The sequence below is a fragment of the Bacillus rossius genome, chromosome 7 (assembly GCF_032445375.1).
Source record: "Bacillus rossius redtenbacheri isolate Brsri chromosome 7, Brsri_v3, whole genome shotgun sequence".
NCBI lineage: Eukaryota > Metazoa > Arthropoda > Insecta > Phasmatodea > Bacillidae > Bacillus > Bacillus rossius.
The window spans coordinates 55,583,829-55,609,650 of record NC_086335.1 but is presented as its reverse complement, the minus strand read 5'-3'; the positions used below and the strand labels follow the sequence as shown (position 1 = coordinate 55,609,650).

General features: G+C 39.3%; 1 protein-coding gene across 6 annotated transcripts in view; it reads right to left on the bottom strand.

The window, feature by feature from the left end:
• The window catches only part of LOC134534069 (polyphosphoinositide phosphatase), a 33,554-nt gene that overhangs the window by 4,663 nt on the left and 3,069 nt on the right, over nucleotides 1-25,822 (bottom strand). For 2 of the 6 annotated variants that reach the window (XM_063372066.1, XM_063372070.1), the window contains exons 3-13: nucleotides 23,309-23,452; nucleotides 18,177-18,384; nucleotides 16,883-16,971; nucleotides 15,314-15,359; nucleotides 13,431-13,662; nucleotides 12,360-12,555; nucleotides 12,047-12,245; nucleotides 10,829-11,063; nucleotides 7,961-8,186; nucleotides 3,423-3,561; nucleotides 1,460-1,660 (exon numbers count right to left, since the gene is read on the bottom strand). In XM_063372066.1, the coding sequence (XP_063228136.1) occupies nucleotides 1,460-1,660; nucleotides 3,423-3,561; nucleotides 7,961-8,186; nucleotides 10,829-11,063; nucleotides 12,047-12,245; nucleotides 12,360-12,555; nucleotides 13,431-13,662; nucleotides 15,314-15,359; nucleotides 16,883-16,971; nucleotides 18,177-18,384; nucleotides 23,309-23,452 (1,915 nt within the window). The remainder of the gene's footprint in view (nucleotides 1-1,459; nucleotides 1,661-3,422; nucleotides 3,562-7,960; nucleotides 8,187-10,828; nucleotides 11,064-12,046; nucleotides 12,246-12,359; nucleotides 12,556-13,430; nucleotides 13,663-15,313; nucleotides 15,360-16,882; nucleotides 16,972-18,176; nucleotides 18,385-23,308; nucleotides 23,453-25,822) is intronic. The other 4 variants (XM_063372067.1, XM_063372072.1, XM_063372069.1 and 1 more) reach the window with 3 other exon arrangements.

Sequence of the window (25,822 nt, the reverse complement as noted above, 5' to 3'; positions counted from 1 at the left end):
TTCTTGTACCAGTTGTGACGATACAGCGCTTCATTATCTCCCGTCTACACAGCAGAGTTTAGCTTGCTTGGTCGTTTCAGATGGTACAGTAGGCCACAAAAGTTTTGCTTTCAGTTGGAAGAGTATTTAAGTATTTTCATGACATCACCACACATCAATGTAAATAATAATTTGTTTCATAACTAATTACTTAACAGGTACAACAAAATGTTAGTAAAATTTATTTATGGGGAAAAAATTTTTCTTTTTTTTCTCTTTGGAATTTGTTGCAAAAATCGTGGTGTGCACTATACACGAGGGCGCGCTATACACGCAGGGACGCAACTAGGGGGGAGCAAGCGGGGCATACGCCCCGGGCGCAAAGCTGTGGGGGCGCCGAAATCGCTTGCATTGTAATTCCTACTACAACTGGTAACAGGTAAAAAGTTTTTTAACTTGCATGCCAGGAATGTCTAATCTGATGTACAATATGTCTCAACATATTTACCTAATGAACAAGTCTAGTGATTATACGGACTACTTTATGGACATAGTGGGTTCATGCATGGAAGTTACAGTAGCACAGAAACTGTTACATGTAGGTATGGAAAATGCTTAAATAGCACCATTTTTCCGTGGGAGGGCCCCCGGACCCCCCCGCTTTATTGGTGTGGTATGCACAAAAAAAAGAGGGGGAGGGGGGGGGGCGCGCATGAATCCATTCATGCCCCGTGTACCAGAGACTCTAGTTGCGGCCCTGTATACACGAGTAAATACGGTGTTAGGCCAGTGTTGGCAGCCTGTCAATACTGTTTTTAATGGAAGAACACATAGAAAAATCCCGGAACTAAAGTGCTAGTGTTCTCAATAGCATTTTGAATTTGGTATTTCACAATTAGACAATCTTTAATTAAATACATCTGATTTCAAATACAAGACTTGATGACAAATCAAAATTGACTATGTACATGGTGCACAGAAATTTTATAGTGTGTTTGAGATGTATAGTATTTACAATAAGTACTTGTTTTTTTTTGAGTGTTGCTTAGTTTATATCTAGTATTGAAGTTTTGTTTTGTATGTATAATCAAATGGGTTTAACCAGGGGCGCAACAACTAAATTTCCAAGGGGGGGGGGGGGGGGGGGGGCAATATACCTTTTTATAAGGAATCATCGATCCCCCCTGTTGAAGCAGGGGTTCCGGGGGTCCTCCCCCAGGGAAAAATTGTATTTCAAGGTGGAAAATGGTGCTATTTAAGCAGTTTTATTATCTAAAAATGTTACACAGCACTTTCTTTGCCCCCGTTTGCCCCCACTTCAAGGTTTCAGAGGAGGGGCAAAATAACCTTGCCCCCCCCCACCCCCCACCCCGTTGTTGCGCCCATGGGTTTAACTGTTGTATTAATTAAAAACCCTTGAGTTTGGTGATGTGATAGAAAAGAATAGACGCAGGTTTGTCGGGACTGCGAACTCCCTCACCGGACAGAGTGGCTGATGTAGGTGAACGCCTCGGCCAGCACCGTCAGCTCGTAGGGCCGGTGGTAGTCCTGGTAGCAGTCGACCGCCTCGTGCCGGGGATCCCGCACCGCCACCAGCTCCCGGAGAGCCTTGCCCGCGTCGTCCCGAGCCTGCGGCAGGCAGCTCAGCACCGCCGGGTCCCACCACTGGCTGAGCGGGCGCCTGCGGAACAACTGCGACGTGACCGGGACGACACTGCGGGGGTCTACCACTGCCACCTGGTTCCCTTGGCTCACCAGCAAGAAGCTGTAGCCACGTAGTGCAAAGAAACAAGAGATCGTTACTTTTAAATACATTAGTGATCACACTGGTAGGGGCAGGCATTTTTCGCGAATAAAGCAGAACACCTATTAGACTGCAACAAGGTATACGCGCACCGGTGGTTTCTTCCTAGCGATTGGCGGGCCGTCTGCGAGAGAAGTAGTTGCCTTGTTTGGCTGAGCCACTCAGGACGCGTTTGCTTCCGCAATGAATTACTGTTGATTGGTGTTTTGACAATCATCACGCACCTGAAAGAAACTCACCCAATCACGAAACACAGACGATGTTACAGTGTTTTGGCTTTCAGCTGGTCTCGGAATCTTTTCGCGAAATATGCATGGCCCTGTACACTGGCATACCTGCATACCTATTGGTTTTTTTTTTTTTTACTTTCCTAGCTTGTCATAGTCTTGTCACATTTCTGTACTCTACTTTCTTGTCTAACAGGAGCAGCCACAAACATTTTTTTTTCTTCATATAAATAAAAAATGTAGGTATTTAGTTTAAAAACTATAAAACCTTTATTTAAATCACTCTTCATATCAAAGTGCTATATTCATGCACCTAACGTTTCTTTTTTTATAAGAGTTAAATTGTTTACACACCACACATCAATCAATTGAAAACAATATTATTACTGTGATTTCCATACAGATCTTTCATTAGCTTTAGAAAAACAAATAAGAGTATCCTTAAAAGCAAAAGAAAAATGAACTAAGGCACGCCCAACATAATCAATCAAGTATTATGTGTACACTAAAGGCAAGACTACAAGGATGCCCTATGTATTTCTTTACCTTACCCATACAGAAAATTAACATTTCAATAACAGTTAGATGATACTTACTGCCATGGGCATCGCAAGGATATATTTTTTGGGGGGGGGGGGGGGACTTCAATTGATTTAGTGGTTGAGGAATATCCATCCCCTGGAGAAAAAAAAAGCGGGGGGTTTGGGGGTCCTCCCCGGGAAAATTTGGGGTTTGAAGGTGCAAAGGGTGGATTTTAGGCATTTTTATTTCCTAAATATTCTAATTATAGTTGGTTGCAATATATAATTTATTTTTTCTAAAAAATAATTTCAGAGAACAAATTTGTAAAAACACAGTTAACATAGGTATCGGACCTGATTTTGATTTTACACGAAGATTAAATTAAAAAGTGCTCACATTACCACGATTGGACTAAATACACCATGTGCAACATATGGGTTATATCACAGGAATCATATTTTTAATATAACTACGAAACTAAATATATTATTGGAGGGGATGAAATTGAAGACTTTTATTATTTGGGGGGACGTGTTCCCCCCATTCCCCCCGGTTGCGACGCCAATGCTTACTGCAAGTTATCTTCTATGTCTCTATATGAATTTTATATATTATTTAAAACCTAATAAGTCTGATACGTCATTATTTTAGGAAATATGTTCATTCAGTACTTCTTTCACAAAAAAATAAAATAAACACATTCAAAAAATAAAAAAGAAATAATTAAATCATTTTCTTAAAATAAAGGCAACTTTTTAATGTGCTGAGCTGAGCAACCTAAGTTCGTTACCCCAAAGGATATCTCCTTCAGACTGTTACACTAGAGGCGAGGCTGGCGAAATGCTAGGAATGTAAGAATGCTTGTGAAAATGGGTCGGCACAGTGCGTACCTGTTCTGCTTGGAGCAAGGGGAGACTGCGACCGGGTGGTGGAGGTAGTAGTCCGTCAGCATGTCCCATATGGGAGGCTGGCTCTCGTGGGGCACAAACAACCCCAGGAACAAGTTCATGGTGTGCTGCTTCTCAGCATCTGCACACCACACGGGCCATACAGTTCCCAACAACGAACGAAGATTTCTAGAACGTATCACACTAGCACCCAAAACTTTACCCAAGCAAGTTTCAGTGTTCCCCGCTCATACGCCACAGAGCCGTAACATGTGAATTTACATCATTCCTTAATTTTTCATACTCCACATTTTATAAAACACACGAGGGACTTTCACTGACATTAACACACAGAATAAATTGATTACTATTTGACACCCTGTGATGCATTTTCAAGATCAATGTAGCTGAATTAAGTGAATAACAAATTACGTTACTGATCTCCGTTACCATTTTGAGTACAGTGACTGGTGAGTCATATAAATTTTGAGGTGGAATTTTAATTGTAACATATTTAGTTAATTGGCTAAAACTAAATTATTATTGCAAAACTCATGTCCGGCCAACAATACCTACCAATTTCAACAACCCAAAAACATAATTATATTTATTAGACAACCTTTAATTAAATACATATGATTTCAAATAAAAGATAATTCTGAATTGTTGACAAATCAAAACTGACTAGATGGTGCACAGAAATTAATACAGAAGCCTTAAGAATTATGATGGAGAACATTGTGTAATGCATATTGCATAAAAAGGATGTGGCTTGCCAGCTGGCCAGAGGGGAGCTAGCGAGAGACACTCGACTAACTGGGCCGGGCACAAGCAAGTGCGGAGTTGAATGTGGTTATGAGCGCTGGAGGGTAAGCAGGCTTTTGCCAATCAGGACTGGATGTATTTGACAGATAGTACCATGACACTGGTGTGACCAGTTCTTTCCGAAGTTATCACACATGATATTTACACATGTATAGACTTAGTAATGAATTAGTTTGCAGAGACGATGGAGTTTTACCGACTTTTTATGCTGTAATTATCTCGTGATACTGTGATGCATGGTCACAACCACAAGGAACCGGGGATCGGCAGTGTCACAAGGACCTAGACATGCCACTGAGAAATCAACTGCTGACGAGAATAGTTGGTGCTATGGGAACGACAATAAACTAAGAGCATCGCCGTGAACGAGACACCTTACGTAAATGGGCCAGCCTCGGAAGCTCAGCGTCTGGTGTGCATCTAGGGTAGGACTAGATTATTAACAGTATATGGATCAAGTGGGGATTGTGAAGCCACAGGCATTATTACGTAAATATAACTAATAGAACATGATTAGAATTCTCTGTGTTAGTATTTTTATGCCTTATTACTAGAGATGTGCGAGAAGTCCTTTTCAAAAACCGAGACGAGATCGAGACACAAATACTAAAATTCTCGAGAACCGAGACGAGATCGAGAATACAGTTTTTTTTTTTTTCTTATTTCAAAATTGCAATTTGGTGTCAGTGAAGTTTTCCTCAACGAGATTTTAGATGCAATAAATTGGGCCCACCCTACTCTTTCCTCTTGAGTTCTTTGTAATTCTTGATGTGCAAATATCAACAGTTTTACATGCATAAGCTATTTAATGAAAGAAATGAAAGGACTACATATATGCTATAAAATATACATTTACAAAAATGAATCCACAAAAATAAATAGTCCTGCACTGTAGTCACATGATCATTTCAATAGCCTATTATTGAAAACAGTCAACTTTATTTGGTAGGTCACATTTAAAATCTGCTGTTTAAAAAGACAAGCTGCTCTATATTTTCGGCCAACAGATTCTCTCTTCTGGATGTAACAGTGTTACCAGCACTGCTGAAAAGCCTTTCGCTTTCCACCTGCGTGGCTGGTATGGCTAAATATTTTCTTGCGACTCTGGCAAGCGCAGGGAAACGTGACTGGTTCTGCTGCCACCACATAAGAGGGTCACTTGATCGGGGGATAACATTTTCACCAAGATAAATGGTAAGTTCATTTTCAACTCTTGGTGACTTTACTGAGGAACAGCTTGATTTCTTCAGATGTTCAAAAGTATTCCACAGAGAACAGCTGGCTTCAACTGTATCTGATGGATTTTCTTCTGGAACAGATGCTGTTTTTTTATCAACAACCACTTTGAGATCTGAAGTAATATGCTGCACACAAATAAGATTTTCGTGATCTTGCAGCAAAATGTTTTTGAAGCGTGGGTCAAGTACCATTGCAATCATGTCTTCTTTTACTGTTGTGTACAACGGGCACCTAGATTTAATACTTTTCTGAAGAGAAACAGCAAATGCAATTCCAGGGTTACTTTGTTCTTCAACATAGTTAGAAAGTGTTGCCTCAATGCCATACAGCAAAGGTATTTTGGAAGAGATAGTGGGAAATTTAGAATAACACAGCTCTCTTGTGGCTTGTTCTATTGGCTGTAACACACTTACTACATTAGCAGCAAGTTTCCACTCACTCAATGTAAAATTTTCTACTGCCATTGAATCTCCTAGATCTGCAGATAAGGGTACCTGCTGCTCAACAAGGCGGGAGAGCATTGTAAACTCACTGTTTCATCTTGTCGGCACCATTGGTAACAGCTCGTGTACAGGTTTGCTCAACTTTAGCTGCAGAGCATGAAGCCTTTCTCGAGAAATATTGCTGTGGCGATAATGTCCCACGATTGCCCGGCCTTTTGCTAGAAGGTCTGCAACATTGTGTTCACTTTTAGCATCTTGAACTGCCAACTGTAGTGTGTGGGCAAAACACCGTGTGTGAATCCATGATGTTTTGTTTATGGCAGCTGTGAAATTCTTAGCATTATCTGTAACTACGTACAATGGAATTGAATTGGTGGGAAAATTCCATTCCTCTATAGCTGCTGTCAACTTCTCTTGGATTGCCAGAGCAGTGTGCGAACCTGAAAAGTGGTAATTTCCAAGGACATGATATTTCAACTCAAAGTCTTTTGTCAAATAGTGACTTGTGAGAGAAATAAAACTGTCCTGCCTTGCGGATGACCACATGTCAGTAGTAAATGAAACAGACTGAAGTCCATCATCAACATCTGTCTTTATTTCTTCTGCAAGTTTGGCTTTTTCTTCACGGTAAATTTTTGGTACAATAGACCTGGAAAATGTAGTGCGAGATGGTACTTCATAACCTGGTTCTAGTTCATTGAGCAGTCCTTTAAATCCGCGATCCTCTACAATGCTGTATGGCTGAAAATCACATGCCATCATTACACCAATTTTCCTGTCAATTATGGTTTTTCTAGCTTCGCTAACTTTTTGTTTCTTTGTGACACAGTCTTGAATTGATAACTGTCTATAAGAGTTTTCTTTTTGTTTTGTAGCTTTTTCCTTTGTTAAATCCAAATAATTCTTTTCGGCGGCTGGATGAAGTTTCAAGTGTCGTAAGAGACCACTTGTTGAACCAGTAGGCGTCTGAATACGTTTTTTGCACACTTTGCACTCACCCTCACCCTTTCGTTTTTCATAAAATTTCCAAATGTGCGACAATTTACGGTCTTGAACATTTCCAGAACTATCAGCCATTCTAATAATTACATGTATTAGCGCTGAAAATAATAATAAAAAAACTGGCACGATCTTTTATTTCCCGGTAATTTAAACTAAACTTAACCCCAAAAAGAAAATAAACAAAGTATTGAGCTCTTTCCATAGATTACGGGACACACAAACAGTGAGTGTTCACTTCTTGCCGTATCCGTGCCGTTGTTGCTAGCGATCCAAGCGACGTTCTTTCAAAATATGATATATTTTTAAAGTGCGACATGTATTGGTGTTCGTTTGTATTGTGAAACGTCACTGTTTCGAAAAAAATTTACGTGAACGTGGAAAATAAACAATAGAACATACACTGTTTTATGTCGGCATGTGGTGACTAATTCAAGTTTTTATTTTAAGTACCTAGTAGCTCTTTTTTTACGTGTAAGTAAAAACTTTGTTTTATTTAAATGCATAAGTAGACAATCAGAGCTAAGCAATACAAATTCTCGAAATTCTCGGAAATTCTAAAATGTTCTCGAGACGAAATCGAGAATATTTTGATCTCGATAATTTCTCGATATTAACGAGACTCGCACGTCTCTACTTATTACTAAAGACCCGGAAAATTCGCGGGTTCATTTCGTGTTATGCTAAAATTCAAATAATTATACCTTAGTGCTGCTTCTGTCATTGGTCCACTGTTAATCTGGAGGACTGAGGGCCAACTAGAGACCCTCACTAGTAGAAGTGTCGAATCACAGGCCACCCAGTCGAGACGACTCACAAGTCAGCAGCCAATGAACAGTTGGCATTTGCCCGAGTGTGTAGAGGATACTGGAGTCTATCCTGGAGGTCATTGAACCCGCAAATTTTCCGGGTCTCTACTTATTACACACTATGCACTTACAATCTCAAATTGCTTAGCAGCTCGCTGGAGTTTTTTTGTCCAGGAAACGTTGCGAGCAGGATAATCTAGTTACCGATGCGACGAGGAGCACTGACCAGAGAAGGTGTTGCTGTAGTAGCGGCTGAGCGTCTGCATGATGTCGTTGCCCTGGGAGGTCCAGGGGGCCGTCTTGCGGTACGTCTTGATGCGGTGCACCAGCTGGGAGCCGCCGTACTGCAGCGCCAGGGTGTCTCCGTGGTCCTCGTACAGCTCCTCCAGCATCCGCACGCAGTCCGTGTCGAACTCCAGCCTGGGGCTGTCCAGCACGCCCAGCGCGCACAGCTGCGCACACGCACACATCTGTGCTCACAGTGCTCGGCGAGGCAACTACGCTGCAAGTCGGTCAGTGGACAGAACACTGCGCAGTCACCCACATTCAGCTTGGGAATCCAATTGCAATCATTACGTGACTTAACACTCTCAGGTTGCATAATGGTGTGCATATTTTTGTCCAAAATAGATGAAACAACACTCTTAAGACTTCATTTTGAGCAAGAATAAGAAGAGGTTTTTAGATCACCAGTGTGATAAATATGTTCACATTGAAATTAATAGGACAGTTAATTTGGATATCACATGATAGTGATTACCTTAATGTTGAGTAATTTAAAATGAATAAGATTAATTAAGGAAATATTCAAAACCGACATTTGTTTTAAATGAAATGGTGGTAGATGACTCAAATATACTTGTGAAAGTACTTTGTATAATACATTAAATAAAATATACTTTTTATTTCAACACAAGGAATGATCTTTCACATGTAAGTGTAACATGATGGCTACTATACTGGGCACCATGTGGTCTCTGCTGTTGTTAGTAATTTATATTGAAATAAAATTTTTCAACTTGCAAAACTTTTTTTACTCAATAAAACAATGTTCACGTATTCACAGTGCAAGTGTTCGAGACAGCTAGGCCTGTACAAACCAAACTAGTACAGTAAAACCTTTTTGTTGCGACCCCATTTATTGCGACCACCTCTCTATTACAACCCGATTTCGAGGAACCGTGAAAAAATTGCTGAAAATCGGAAGATAATCAGACAGAAAATAAGTTTCTTGTGGTGAGTAGCGTGTTACTGCGTTTCTCTTGCCGAGTGCTGTACTGCTGTAGGCAGCGCATATCTAAAAATAGATACCACTTACTGTCGACCGCTGTCAGAGCTTGACAACCCCAATTCCACGTCCCTTCAATGCAGGAAAAACCCTCCGGCCGCAGAGTGTGAACATGGTAGTCGGCCGCTCGCACGCCCTTGCTCACCCTCTGCCCGTACTGTGCGCTGCGGCCGATCTCGGATGCTGCTTGTACTTGTTAACAATCACGTTATCTGCTTAATTTTAATGAGGAGAGTAAAAATATATTAATACTGTCAGCAAATTCATAAAAGCTTTATGTGTCCGCAAAACAGGGCACAACACTGGCCCGCCAGTTGTTTTCATTCAAAACGTGGCTAAAGAACTTGCATGGATCAGGCTGAAAACATCCGGCAATACGTGTAGGTTATAAGGAATCTTGTTATGAATTGAGATGTTATGTTTTTCGAGTAGATATACACAGCGACCGACTGGATGCTTGCCCGCCTCGACTTGTTTTAACTGCCGCAGTGATGTTTATTTTGACAGCTCAAGCAATTATCTTTTCCCGTGGGTTGACAGAAAAAGGTCGCTTCACCCAGCATAAAAAAAAAGGCTACACCACTTATTCCCCACGCAGGAAACACACTGGCTGCTGTCTGTCTCCCCCGCATTTATCTTTCTTTTAACATTCCACGTCTTGCCTCTCGCGCGAGCAATTACGAAACGACCACGCATTTGGCCGTTTTATGCTTTGTTTGGTGACAGCAGATTGATTTTATTTGGTATATTCCTTTTCATAGGACCCTTGCCATTAAAATACATTTATATTTAAGTTTGAAAGCTTGTAAATTCCTTGCCAGAGATGACTGAACTCGAACTTGGTGTGAAAAGTGACATATTTTGACATATTTTTTTTTTGGGCGTGTTTGATGTGGAGGGAGGGGTCCGAAAATATTTACAACAATCTTACCCCTCCCTCACCGCTTTAGTACCCCATTCATAATAGCCCAATTTTACGGGAGAAGGGAGGGTGAAATGAGCATTTTCTCACTGATGGTTTTTCAAAGGAGAGCGAAGGTAGGACACTAGATGGTTTGTGTGTCTGGGAGGGATGAGCTAGCATTGAAGAATGTTAACGAGGGGAGGGAGGGGTGAGCTTATGCGTCATGAAGCCGCTGCCGCCATCGAGTCGGGCGAGCTTAGTGTGCGCCCACTCGCGTTGCAGAACCTACCCTGCCATATTTTTAAAGGAAATGTCCCATTATTTTTTTGTTATTCTTACATGAACATTATTGGAAGTATTAAAGCCGACACAAAAATACGCTGTGTGTTAAAATTAACAGATTTTAATGATCTTTCATTTCGTTTTTAATTTTTTTTTTTTTTCACATTTTGGTCAAAATAACCAATTTTTTGACGGTTCCCGAGAATGTATTCGTAAAATCACTGCTTCGTTAAATCGGGGGTTCTAGTGTATTTAACTACGGCAAGCAGAAAACGTACATATAAACTAACCAGTAAAAATAAACTGTCTTTTGACATGTTTTCTTTAGAGGTGGCCTGTAGGGCGACGGACTTGTCATGAAGGTTGAAGTAGGTTTAAAGCGAAGCCGTCTAGCATTGTGAGTGACAGCATTCTGCCATTGTACGGCTGGTTTCTTAGCGAGTAGCGGTTTAGAAAGGGGGGGGGGGGGGGGGGGGTGAAATCAACTGAAAATTTTGGAAAACATCTATTACGACCCCCCCTCTATTAAGACCCTATTCCTGGGAACCGTGAGGGGTCGTTTCAGAGAGGTTTGACTGTACAGAGAACACTGTTGAATGAAAGCTGCAGCGCCCACGCACCTGGAAGCCCAGGGCGCACTTGCCGATGGCGAACTGGGCAGTGTTGGTGCGGTCCAGGCAGTCCACGCAGTTCACCCTGATGACGCCAGTCTGCAGGCGGCGGCCCCCCCAGGGGTGCCCCAGCACGGACTGCGGGCTCTGGTTGTAGTAGGGCGCCTGGCTCTGGTACAGCCCGGTCTTGCACACGGCGCTGCGAGCGATGTCCGCCAGCTTGCTCATCACCTTCGCCTCCTTCCTGCAGCGCAACAGCCCCTCCTGTCTCCTGCCTCCTGTCCCGACGGAACGACATCTCGGTGACATTGAGGTCGTTAGAATGGTGAGATGGAGTAGCACCATAAAACATATTGCATTGGTGGTGAGAAACGGAAGTATGGGAAAATCCATCTGCTTACAAAAGACATCTACTACAAAGGAAGAGAAGCTAAGAGGTAAACCCACAATTTCTCCCGATCCTCTAAGTACACTGTCACAACATGTCTTTTCCAAGAAGATAACATTGTTGCCTTAAAGCTGAAAATTAAATTTTTGATTGCAATTATGCAACTGAATTATCATATTCAGTATTCAGTTTATTTTAAATAAAATAATGACAATAATTGTGTACTTCTGTAGAGTGGACGCTATTTTTATAGTTTTAAGGGTGCCGTCTGCCCGGGCACACATACGATGCGCAGAGCTTCACAAAAAACAACGCAATTTCAAAACTACTCAAGATATTCAAGTGGGGGTGTCTACGAAAAGCATTTAAGAATTCGCTGAGGGCAAAAAAGTCCTTTTGATTTTGAATTAAGTTTTTTAACTGTATTTTTAGAAGAGTTAAAATGGCTAAAAGGAGTATTTTCAGAGTAATTTTTAGACATAAAGCAACCGGTAAAGATTCTTAAAAGCACTTAAAGGACATGCAATACACCTTTATCTTCATTTCTATGACATGTAATGTTATGGTCACCGCTCAAATTTTACAGTTGTCCTATGGTTAACGAGAAGACTGAGCGCCAGTTCACAGCTTTGTGCTTAGAGGCGATACCGCGCTACAAGCACCAGCGAGTGTCACACTTATCATCCCGTCTTGTTAACACAGATACATCCTGACTAGATGAGCCCCTTAAGGTTGCATCAGCCGCAAATTTGTAGTTCCATCAAACATCTGACCATTCTGCTGTGCAGGTACGACTGAGTATCTGCAGAGAGGCACAGAGGGAGAGAAGGGACGAGTACCTCTTGTTGACGCGGGCCATGTCGAAGCTGACGTACTGCACGTGGTGGTCGGGCGGCAGGAACTGGTTCAGGTAGCGCACCTCCTGGCTGAACTCCTCGCTCAGCATGCTCTCCTGCTTCTTCTGCTCACGCTTCTTCACCAGGTTCAGGATGATGACGGGCGCCCCGAACCGCCCCAGCAGCTGGTCAAAATGCTTGCCTGTTCGACAACAAACCCCCACCCTGCTTCCTTACCGCACACAAACACCAGTTCCGGCCTACTTCTCACTGATGCCGAATGCTTGTTCATGGAAAGTACAGAAGGATGTCCCACCGGCCGTCTCGGCGTACGGGTCGGCCAGGTTGAAGCTGATGGTGGGCTTGGGCACCATCTTGCTCATGTCCTGGCTCCAGTGGGCGGGGATGGAGCCCCGCAGCTGCACGAAGGACGTGTAGCGGCCCAGCTGCATCGAGGACACTCCGGAATCGTGCAGGATCTGCTCAGTCTCCACCTCGTTCGCCACGTCGCCCTGCAGACACGAGTTCATGAGGCAGTGCAGTGGTGGCACGAAGCATACTACAGCAGAAATGACTATGAAATGTTTTCCTGCACAATACTAATTTTGTATTGTTATATCTCTAGTGTATGTATGACGGAGGTTGACAAGGCTGGACAACGGTTTACGGCGGCGTGCGAGGCAGAAGTATGTGTGTACACAATTTACGAAACACAGATTGAATGTAGTGGAGATGATAATATCTCCATTAATGCTAAATAACCAAAACTGCCAGCCAGCAGCAAATAAAATTTATATATATATATAAAATCAAACTTTGAAACAACATAACATATACTGATTGTGACTGTTTTAATTTAAAGCAAAATCAAATATCCATGTAGTTGATGCTATCCCTTACTTTTAATTAATGTTAGTGATGATAATCAATAAAGATACACTCATTTATGACTAAACAGAGTTCAATAAGGATACTACATCCTACAACCAATTACCGAAACGGTCAATTTTCCCTGTTTTCAGATTTCCCCTTTCAGTGGGAACGCTGTTACTTGTTCAATCCCCAAAACAATGCATGGATGAAAACCAGATAAGGACTGAGCGCGAAGCAAGCTGCAGCCTCAAATACAGGTATTTGTGTCTGTAGGAGTTGAATATTTCTACAAGTGCTGATGGAGAACTCCAAGGAATAAATGAAGAAGGCTTGTTCCCTTGCACTTCATGCATTGTATGTGACAAAGGTTCTAAAATGAACACTCTCATTCTCAGTAGGCGTGTAAGTATTAAAAAACACACCAGAGTAGATAAAACAACTACGCTAAGGATTACATTCTTACTACAGTCATCTAACAGAAAGTATGCAGAAACGGCCATTGTGTGGAAAAAACCTCAAAGTTGGCACCCCTCTTGAGGAAGCGGGTGCCAGCGTAGTGGCTGGATCGGCGGGCCAACAGGGTCACGTACAGCGAGCGGCCAAACACACTCATGTTGGACTGCCCGACAAAGCCGTGCACCACATACAGCAGCCAATCGGGATGCACCTCATTCTCTATTTGGCTCAGCAAGTGAGAGTTCCACGCGAACTTGCGATGCGGCTGGTTGCGCACCCCACACGCTGCCCTGGGGACAGGGCGAGCGTTGTCACTTTACACTCTGATCACTCGTTTGTGATTGAAAACGAGCAACAACGTTCACATACGACCACACATTAAAACTAAATATACAAAAATGACTGTGGGTAATTGCACTAGGTGGAGCCAAAATATTGACGAGCTTCTAAGTTAGGGGCCAGCCCTAGGTTGTATTCTTGCACCGGCCATACAATGAAGCTCGAGGATGAAGCAGTGACGAATGCAATGAAGGAGGAAATGGAAATAACCTGAAATGTTATAAGGTTTTGCTGCAGGATTCATTCAGCTTCTTGTTGATAAAAAAAGTAGCAATGACTAATACTTCAGCTGATGCTGTGAGATCACAGGCCTCAAAAGTTAACATCTCTCTCTCTGTTTACAGACAAACAACTTTAATAGTTACAACTTCCCTTTTGCTATATCTATTGTTAGAATGTGCAAGTATTCATCCGGGAATTTTTTTACTGTGAACATAGTAATAAGACACATTATTAACTAGTCAGTAAATAAAACAAACTGTACAAAATATTAAAACCAAGCTAACTGAGCTGTGAACCCCCACTGTGTCCTGCCTGTTCACAGCCACGAACAGTAACAGATAAGACATGGTTCTAACTATCATCACCTCGTCTTTTACTGGCACAGTGCCTTAGCAGTGCCCTTCTTAACTTAGTTCCTGGATGCTAAGCTTCTGACTTCACAGGAAATTGTTTGCTGAGATGGCTTTTAGACTAATTGTAATTACATCATCTTAACTTAGGTATTTATGTATTTCACTCTAAATATTTTATTTACTATTCAGTAATTTTTTTTTTCTATTTCTTGTTATAAGTTACACATTCCGGACCTGTTCATAATTAATAAAAATATTTGCACACTGTTGGTGAATGAAAAACTACCTCAAAGCTCTCTCCTCTGAGGTACATGCCTTCGAGACAAATCTCTCCGACGTTCACACACCCTTGTTCTCTGTCCGCAGTACGGTCAAATCAGTTCCAGCCCTAACTTCCCCTGACCTACACGCCAACATCCCAGCCACTGCCTGCCAAGGCCAGTACTTGGACATAGCCCCAAAGCAATCACCCAACACCATTCAGAATTCCATATATGCCACTCTCACACAGCTGAGAAAGAAAGATTCAGAAAATACAACTGATTTATTGAAAAATGCTCTTTTGAAATATCCTGCACCCAAGAAATGCTTATCTCTCTTTTTTTTAATATAGAAAAAAACTAAAGTTATTACTGTATATTTTATTTAAATTATTTTCTTTTTTAAACTGCACATCTTTAGCATTAAAAATTACTTAAATCTAAGACACCATCAATTAAAGAAGCTCTTTTTTCATCTTTAGTTCCTCTAAAATAAACTACTTGTGGATTTGAAATGCACTTCAATTTAAAAGTCACAAAAGAGGGTACCACAGAATTGAGTCAGTACTAAATGGAGGATACCATTGATTGTAAGAGTAACTTATTTTCAAAATATAAAAAGTCACAAAAAGGTGCATCTTAAAATACAGTAAATTTGTTAAGTTTGAAGTTTTTGAATAAGAGATATTAAAAAAAAAAAAAAAAATTCTCATCATCAATTACCGAGTGGAAAAGGAGCATAAGAATGACTGCTAGGAGAGGCTAACCTGTGTGCCGTGTCAGAGTGCTGTCCTGAGGCTGTTTCGGCTTCCCCTGCAACACACGACCATGCAAAATAGGTTAAATACTTGCTAAATGGACATATGAAAACAAGTGAACATATTTTCATCAAAACACATCAAAACAGTACTATAAAAAAATGGGGAATAGTTTTTTACATGACCTTTATCAGCAACATAAAATAACATAGTACAAGTTTTACGAGGCCGCAGAGTATTTTTCTGTCACGTGTCCTCTACAGATTACACCTAGTCAAAAGAGGTTGAAGAGCTATTTCGGTTGTGAAATGCATTTATTCAAATGTTTTGCCTCAGTTACTTAAAGATATTTCAGATTCGTAACTGATGATCATTCTTGATCTATTACATGTTTATAGGCAATGACTTGTGTGTTGGTTAAAGAATAAATAATGGGTGAAATATTTCTAAATGAATTGATATATTTAATAACTACATACATAAATGAAACACATAAAATAATATTATGTTTACATTATACAACATAAAATTTCAAATTTGTTCACATTAATGTACAGGCAGGATGGCAACAGAAGCGCTCTTTAGGATCTTTAACAATAAACAACAATTATTTATTATTTTTATTCCTCCACTGTTAAGCACTTTGTATCCACGCACACAATGCACGCTAGCATCCAGATCCATGCCTGACTGTCAAGTGCTGCTTTTTGCAAGGACACTCAGCCGCTACAGCTGGTGTCTCCCCTATAGAACTCACATTTTCACCCGGTACCCGGTGCAACTTGTGGTGCAGACAACAGGCAGGGATAGAAACTGCAGAGAACTGCTTTAACAGAGCAGGGAGAGGGAGAACGCTGAGTGGGTCGATTCTCCAGCTAGCGATTGAGCCCGACGGTAGCCAGCTGGGAAGGGGTTTGACTAAGCTGCACAACAAGTGGTTTATTTGTGGGTGGCGAACCTCCCTCACGAGGTTCAGGCACTGGATGTAGCCAAAGTGAGAGGTCAAAGGGATATTTCTCTTCCTGAAATTCTGAGTAAAACATGTACATAAGATTGTGCTAACATTAAATTTACACTACTTAGTGTATAGTAAAGCAAATAAATAACAAGTGATAAACGAAATCAAAATAAAAAAAATATACAAAAATAAACATAAATAATCAAGGTAAAAAAAAATATATTTTTTTTTAAATGCAGATACGTAAGCGTATTATATCCAGTACTAAAATTATGTTACAGCTATAAAAATGACAAGTTAGCATGCCATACTAAAAGTATCCTACAAAATAAGGGGAAGGCTTTTGCAGAAAATGCCTGAGGTTTCTTGGCTTGTTGGCTTTAAACGCATTTTAAGTGAAGAGTTCACCTAAACTTCGGTAACCATCACCGGGGTGACATTCTCCTGCTGAAACAGTAGACTGTCACCCTGACGGCAACTACAACGTCGACCAGAACGCTGTTGAACCATTCACTTTTGATCCTGCTATCCTTTCACACTTTGGATATCTCAAGCATGGAGTAAAATTATTACTTGAAACGTTACCAAATATTTTGCAGTATAGTGCAGAAATGTTGTACCTGAGAGAAGTCCGCTGTCCTGGGTCGCTGGTGACTGCGACGGCTCGGTCATATTGCTCTGCAACGTGTGCGTCAGGTCGTAACTGTAGCTGCGTACATCACACAACACGACTTGATCACAACTTTACAGATGTCAGAGTTAGCTACATGGACACAAAATATTATAAAACTTAGAACAAGATGCAACAATTAGAATACAACATGATGTCATGAAGAAATGAAAACCATCTTTGAAGTAATGTTATGGAGACCAACAAATTCATTCAGGAAAAAATTAACCTGGCCTATACTATACTAGCGCACTTAATTCAAAAACCCTGCTAGTTTAAAATATTTCTGCTATAGATTATTTACTTAACCTGCCTTTTTAATTGTAAAACCATCTAACCTTACCCACCTTAATAGAAAAGTTACTGAAAAAATCACCTGTCACATGGCCTGACTTGGCATTGTTGAACTGAATACGGTGTCAGAAAACATTTTTGCCTCCAAACTCTATCAGTGCTATTTCAAGGGCTACAACCTAGGTGATGCGGCTCTCTAAACAGCAATTGTCGAGTGTTACATTCGCTATCACAAGTGATGCAGGCTTGGGAATACACACATCATTTCAAGATATCTTGGTAATAAAATGTGCAAAGTGAATAAATGACGAGCAGAAAAATTTCCTATCTGTGCAAGACTATTCTGGGGTTCCCGTATGTCGTCAGTCTTCCTTAACGTTTCTCAATACAGTGAAAGGTCTTTAATCCGGCACTTTATGGTTCAGCACATTCTGAAATCTGGCCGGATCAGATTTTTTGCAAATTGATTCCAGCTGTTGACCTTGGATGTAAGGTCGCAGTACTTTGCTGTTGGCTTTTTTAGTACGCTCAGAACTTATTGTTACTATCGGTTTTCATTTCAGTACAGTATTTATTATTTTATTGCAGGTTGCATTTCACATTTGCACATACGGCGGTCCCACAAAAACAATACTGATGTTCGATAATCCCAAAATCACTAATCTGGCATGTTCTAAAACATGTGGATTTAAGTCTTTTGTACTGCATGTTACAAATTACATTAAGGTGAAGCTAATTGAGAATCAAGTCATATTTATGTGCAGACACAGTATGGTTTAAGACTGTATCAAAAAATCTCGGAATAAATTTTACGGTCTGGACTTCCAAATGTAATGAACAACTCAAACAGTCGTAGTAACGACTAATGAATCACACATTTATCGCATGTTTTCCTGAATCTGTGGAGCTGGTTCCTGTCAGCACGCAGGGCACGAAGTGCTAATGCAGACCTGAAGTAGAAGTTGCTGGAGAGGTCTATGTTCTGGAACATCTTGAGGTAGCGCTGCTCGTCAGGGTGGGAGGTTCGCACCCCGTTGTTGGGGATGTATATCATGGTGGTGTCCTCGATCTTGTAGATGGTGTGGTGGCCAATCACCGCCACCCGGCGACGCTTCGTCACCAGGATAACGTAGTATCCCTCCAGGAAACACACAAACCCTACGAACAGTCATTCATTACATTCTCAAGCTTCTGCTTTCATTCATTTATAAGCAGAATCTAGCGAAGATTTGAGGTTCAAATTCAAAGGTACATCACCAACAGTGTAGCAAGTGTTGAAGTTGATCATTTAGATTGTATATACTGTAATGAAATTGTACTGTATTTTGATAGTAGACAATTTAATAAGTGTTTTTTTTATAACACCAGTTATATTCTTTTATTATAAATTACAGCATTACACGATGCTTGTGGAAACTTGTATGTTAAATACTCTTTGGAATTAAAGTGTTAGTTTTAAACAAGGGCAGGGGCAAATAATTGAAAGTGATTATTAAGAACACTGAGTTTTGGAACATATATTGAATTTAGAAGGCTGAAAAGGACTGTCATTTTTAATGTGATAATATATTTTATTAATTAAAGTCCTACACCGAATTTAAAAGAATATCTACGGAGCAAGATTGAAGAATGTGAATTTAACACTTGTAAAAAAACATAAATAGACGATTAGCTAGATGAAGATTCGCTGCTTTTAAAATAATTCTAACTTATACTACTACAGGACTGAATCATCTATCTTCAAGTTCATCAGCTATGGTTAACTGCTATGAAAGACTACAGAAATTGATATTTTGAAGATTTTGTATTGACTGGATATTTCTACAATAATTGTACATACAATTATTGTATGTATGGTGATGATGTGTTGTTGGTTCAGGTATATGTGGGTTTAGTTAGTAATAGATTAATATTGCGAAATAGGTTAGGTGTATCCAAAATTCTTCATATTATCATTGATTTCTGTTAAAGTTTGTATAATTCCTCATTTCAATTTAACTTTGATTAATTTCGTATAATGCGTAACTATTCCTGATAAACTTAGTATTTTCCCTTAGAAGACCTGACTTTTTTGTTTGGCAAATTAATTTTTTTTTTTTTAAATTTCGTATTATTCAAGTTTCAACCATTAATTATGGAAACAATTAATTAATCAGTTGTAAATAACATTTATTTATTTTATATATATATATATATAAAAATAAAAATTTCAATACCACCCAATAAAAGTTTTGCACCACCTGGAATTATCAATAAACATTTGACCAACAACTTACTGCGAACAGCTAATGAAATTAAATTTTTTGATACCAAATAACACACTTTAATGTAAAAACCTAACCAAAACAAACCCAGCAATCTTGAAATTTTATGTATCATGCTTGCAGGATAACTACGTAGTGTAAAATATTTTTTGAGAAGTGTAATTCACTTAAAAAAAATTAAGAATTTAGTATTTTGGCAATATTTTCTTCAACACAGGACAGGCATGGTATTTACACCACACCATAAGGCACAGAATCCTAGTTAGCCGTGAGAAGAGAAAATTCAGTTTTTTTTATTTTTTTTTTAAAAAAAAGCAAGACAAATGATTTGATTCTTTTAGCCATATGGTCATTTTCCTCCCACTGGGAGGAAGTCATTCATGTTGCTTTTTTTTTTTTCCAGTCGGTGTTGGAAATATTTTTCGGAATTAAATGCAACAAAGTGTAGAGGGCGCAGACTTAGTTAAGGAATTTCCTGTTTTGAGTTAATTTTCAACTTTTCACCTGTATAATTGTCACTATGTTTCATGGTAACATGCACATCAGGGTAGATGCCTTTTTTTTCCCTAAACAGTCTGACCACAGGTGAACTCTCGCTTCATATTGTTATCAAAATTCGAGCATCGCCTTCCTCTGCCAATTGAGTTGGTGTGAAACTGTTTTGGATAAAACCTGGCAACTCTTTATTCAGCAATAATTTTTTGTGGTGGGATTTTTTTTCCCCCTTCTGAACTGTCAGCCAGTTAATCACTATCAAGAGAGACTTTTTTCAAACATAAAATCCAAATTACAATATAATATTTAGGCTGGTGGCACCCATGGTGGTTGTGGATACCTTCAATGCATCTCCATAATCACTGAATCATCGTTAACTATCGTCTCTGTAGCAATGATTCCTTAGCTAACCGCTCGGTTTGTGCATAGAACAAGGAGGGAGATATAGAAGTGTGACTCTTACAGTGGAAACTGAAACCATGTTTTTGCACGAGATGTTAAACTATCTGTTGGGTGGGGTCCATTACTATTAGCAAAAAATAACTTGGGCGGAAGGTTTAAATGTTAGCGTTATAATGATAATTTAACTACTTGATGACTAATTGCTACGTAGAATAGATTTAAAATGTGCAAAAAAAATTAATACTGTTTTGTAATAAAAAAGCATTTTCTATATACTTAAATGAGTAGGAAATGCAGTATTTATGGTATGCCACACCACAAAATATGTGGCTACCAAAATTAAGTAAATTAATTTTTCACTAGTTATTTTGCCTGATAATAGTTGATGCATTACTTCTAACAATCAATCTAGCTATGTTTGTAATATATTATGAAAGCTACCATCTAGCAGGTTGTAGCCAAAATACTTCAGAAACTATGTCTCAGTCTCAGTCTCAGCAATTAAGAGTTTCTTCTCCATGGGTTTTAAGATATGGATTCTATAGCATCAGGTAATGCTGGGATGGTGCCTTACAGATTATGGGAAATTTGTTTTTTATTTACCTAAAATATGTTGTATGCAACTACAGTAGTCTTGATTAACAGATATAATGGGGACTACAGCAGCCTCAGATAAGCAGAATCTCGGATGACATAGATAAAATAGGAAAACTGTCTTGGTTTTCAGTTGGCCAAGTGGTACCTATTTTTTGGGTGATGTTTTTTCAGCTTTTCATGTCACTTCAGGATACCCTTAACCAGTAAATTGTATCATAAACTGTATTACTGAGGTTAATTTTCTTTAGGCTTTAGACAAAGATTATATAATTTTCTAGGTCATCAAGCAAATGTTTCAACAGTCTTTGCTTGTAATGGCGGTTTATGTCGGCTCGGATAATACGTAATCTTGGTTACTCGAGAATCTACTGTATTTCTAATGATTTAGTTGTTGAAACTACAAAAAGCCAAACTAAATAACTGAACAAATGACAAAATAAATAAACAAAAACAATAAGAGCACTACTCTTAATTTTACAATGTTGAAAAATTGAGAGTTTCAGAAAGTTCAGACAGCTAAAAGCACTTAATTCATACTTTTTCTTTCAAATTGTCAACAATACATACAATACATAATACATAATACAAAATATTTCATTACAAATACAGGTATTTATTGCAATAAAGAGTGAGTTAAAGAAAGTTGAGGTTTCAAAAAAGAAAGAAGCAGTGTTTTTCAAAACTCCCGGGACCTGGTACCATATAAGTTAGATGCAGTATTAGTAAATACCACAGGAAAACCCTCTTCACCCAAGAGGGTGATCAACGTTTTACAATTTGAATGCTGAAAGCAGATTAGTGTCTTAGAATACATTATAAAGCAAGAAGCAGAAGAGAAAAGAAGGTGGTCACCCTTTCCCAACACAAAATAGTACAATATATATCGTAAGTTATTCATACTGACAATGCTGGAAGAGGATGCCAGAAAAGTGTCAGAACACTGCCATTTTTTCCATCACCAAGCAGGTTCTTGGACCGACACTCTTGATGGAAGAACCATGAACAGGAACATTCTACAGCTATAATTTTCACCCAAAAGCCATAATCAAGTGCACACTGAGATGCAAGACAGAGAAGCCATGTGAAAAAATTTTATGGCTGAACAAACCTGGAACATTTTCAACACTACAACACCCTCATCAAAAACTGCTTCGTACCACTTCATGTTGCACACAAACAACTACATACACAAATCTATCACCAAAGGTACCTTACCTGATTTTATTTGGATATGTTTCTGGTTCAAGTATATCTTTCTTGAGTTATAGTACTAGTTTTAAGTTTATTTATTTTGAAATCCATCTTTAAGTTGAGTAGGTACAAGTAGTCAGGGGGATTAAAAATCAGTTTTACATTTTTTTTCTTTTACGCTTTAACAATGAGGTATGCTACAAGAAATATTACAATCAAAATTTACATTCGTGTTATTAGAAAAAAAAATACAAGTTTAAAATGTTTTGTGTCCGACCAGAGCAGCAACATTAATATAGTTAAAGGAACTGAGGAATCATAAAACAGTTACGTAATGAAACAGCGATTATTGAATCTGAAACAAAACAGGACTCATCGAAAGATTCATCTGGCCCGGTGGGATGACCTGCAATTGGTAGGGTAAAGCTGGGATCACAACAGTGCGAAGTGGTTTTTACCCGTGCGACAGGAAAAAAAATAAAAAAAAATATATATATATATATATATATATATATATATATATATATATATATATATATATATATATATATATATATATATATATATATATATAATGTTTCCTGCTGTTATATATGCACCAAACACATGTCAGCTATGAATGCTTCCAGGTTTTTTTAAATATTAATGTTTGAGAGAAAATGGTTTCATTACAATTTAACAATCTATTGTAAATATTAGTGTGCATAAACCATTTCAGAGATTTCAAACGTAATTTTAGTAAACAAAGTCTTACAGATATGAAAATAAAAATGGAAATTACCAATGCAACAGTTTAACCATCTTTTAAGAACAAAATTCAGAGAAGCATTCAGTAATTTTAAGCAAAGTCACGCCAGCAATGCCATGGAAATATAAAATATTTTTAATAAGGAAGTCTGTCGTAGCCACCATTTTTGTTGCGCTGGCGTCATAAATGTGTAAAACGTGATTGGTAAAAAAGCTTCACATTGCAGCCATCACACTGCATTAGTCTGCAGGTTGACAACACTTCCTGCCAGTCACAGCCGACCCATCTTGTGTTTCAGTGGCCACCCGGGCATGCACGCCTGACCCCAGTTCGCACCAAGCCCAGCCGAAAGCGTCATACGTCCACCACTACCCGGGTTCCTTACCCAGCAAGCCATACGCCGACACGACAAGCGGGAATCTGTCTCGTTTCCAAACTGAATGCCACAAAGATGGTTTGGACTGCTCCGTCTCCGTATCTGGTTCTACCTCGTCCGTGACTTCCTCCGTCACGGGGTTTAGAGTGCGTCCTTTGTTTAAAGGGAAGTCATAGATTTGTAGGTAAAACATACCAACCAAACACGTTTTCATCAACACATAAAATATAAGTAGACAAAGTCATATTCATACTGCCACATACTACCTAACATGTAATAAGCAATTGTTTAGGCTCACACACCATCACTATTATACAGTAGATATCACTCAGATATGTCTTCAAACAATTTTAATTCTTGACCAAAGAAAAAAATTGAAAAAAAATGTAATTAAACAATGGAATTGTATAAACCAATAGCCAATTTAAATTCTTCAATGAAATTATAAATTATGAAACTGTTACATTACCAATCTCAAAGAGCTAGAACGTCTTTTTCATTAACGACAATGGAGGTCAATATTTCTTATAAAAATAAGCACGAGCATTATCCTAGACTTTACTACCAAGGTAAGCAAGTTTAAAAGATTGCCTTTGAGCTACGCAACTGGTTGATTGCCACAGTGACCACTATCAATCAGCCACCTTAGAAAAAAATTAAGAATATTACAATTTTTTTTTCTCGCGGGCTTAACGTCTTTTGACAGCAGACCCGGACTCAAACCTGAGTTCTTTGAAAAGTTAGTCCAGTGCATCACCACTACCCCACCTCACTTTGTAAGAACAGTACAAGACAACAGAAAAAAAAATTTCCTTTGCTTACATGTACGATTTACAACATTTCTTACCATCTAGAGCACAAATTAGTATTTTTGGAAAAAATACTAGATTTTTTTTTTTATATTTATATTTTCAATAACAGCATTTAAGTTCATGACATTTACTCAAAGCTTTCTCGTTAAGACCGGAGAACTCGCTGCGGCTTTGGAGGGTTCGGCACGTTCCCGGAGCTCCGCCTGCGTGAAGTAGCGTAACTAGGACGCCACTGATCTGGGAGCTTCGGATGTCAAGTCAATCCTGATGATGCGACACTTCGAAGGGGTGTGAGTACATTCCAGAAGGAAGGGGCGAGGGGGGGATGAGGGGGTATGAAAACGGTGATGCCAGCTTTCGAGCAGAGAAGCGAAGAGGGCGAGTGACCCTCTGGTGAGCGCAGGTGGATGACAAGCAACGGGCTCCATGTGCGAGACTGGTGCATCAGGGACCAAAGCACCCGGGACAGTGGTAAGTGTGCGGCCGATGAGTGAGTGGTGCGAGGCAGTGCGGTGAGACAGAGTTGAGCAGTAGAGAGAACCACTGTAGATACAAGCTGCAATGGGGAGAGTAAATAGTGGACCTTATGATAAAGAGATAAATTGTAGATAAAGAATTTATTTGTTATAACGTAATATTGTAAATATTTAATTAAATTTGTTTTTAAACTATCCTCTTTAAACCTATTTTCTCACTCGTAACATTACGAAAAATATTTATCTAAACTTTATATTTGACTTTGTATTTAACTACACAGAAATTACTCCATCCTAGGTGTCATCATACCATGCTTGCAGACAGGGCATTGTATTGTGAGCAGTCATTACCAAATGGGACTTTTGACAGAAGCCATCAACTAGATATGCCCAGATGTTTTATGTGTGAAATACAATGCTTTATTAACTTAAGAAATTTAAGGAGATTAAAAAATGAAAAACCTTTTTTAAATGTTAGATCCTAATCACTTATTTGCAAACTTTGAGGTTTTACAGATGGCTTCCATAGTAAATAAAATCTCGGTTAGACCGAAAATACGGTACCTGATATAGGGAGTGTCTTTGCCTATACTTATACGTATATAGGCTAGTATACAGAATGATTTTAAATTTGACCAATAAAATTCAGCTGTAGGTTCATCATGACAAAATATGTTGAAAACCTCGATACAACTTATGGTCTAAAATGCTCTCCAAGACTGGTTGTAACGGTTCGTTACTTACAAAAATAAAAAGATTTTTAAGCGTCGATTTTAGTTGTTTTATTCTTTGAAATTATAATGCACAAAACGAATCCAATGTTTCATTCACTCGTTTCACACATACATCTACCCGTCGAAAATTGCCCGCAGTTCACTTGATGAGATTTAAATAATTAAATAATAACGTCGATTAAGTCCTTCAATAAGGAAACTATCCGAAATATGTGCGGCCTAGAACACGGCCAAAACCTAGCGAAAAACAGCGAGCCGCCGAAACGCGGCCTCGCCTGGCAGCGATCGACAGACGACTACTACTGAACTCATGACACGTCTCCTCCACGCAGGGAGTAGACGTCACATGACCTCACAGACCAATCACACGCACTCTTCATTCACGCTTACTGATACAAGCCAATCACAGAACAAGTTACAACAAATAGAAAAAACCTTGTACATACAGAACTCTGGGCTTCCCCTGATCAGTCTCTTTTCAATTTCACATCGAAATCGGGG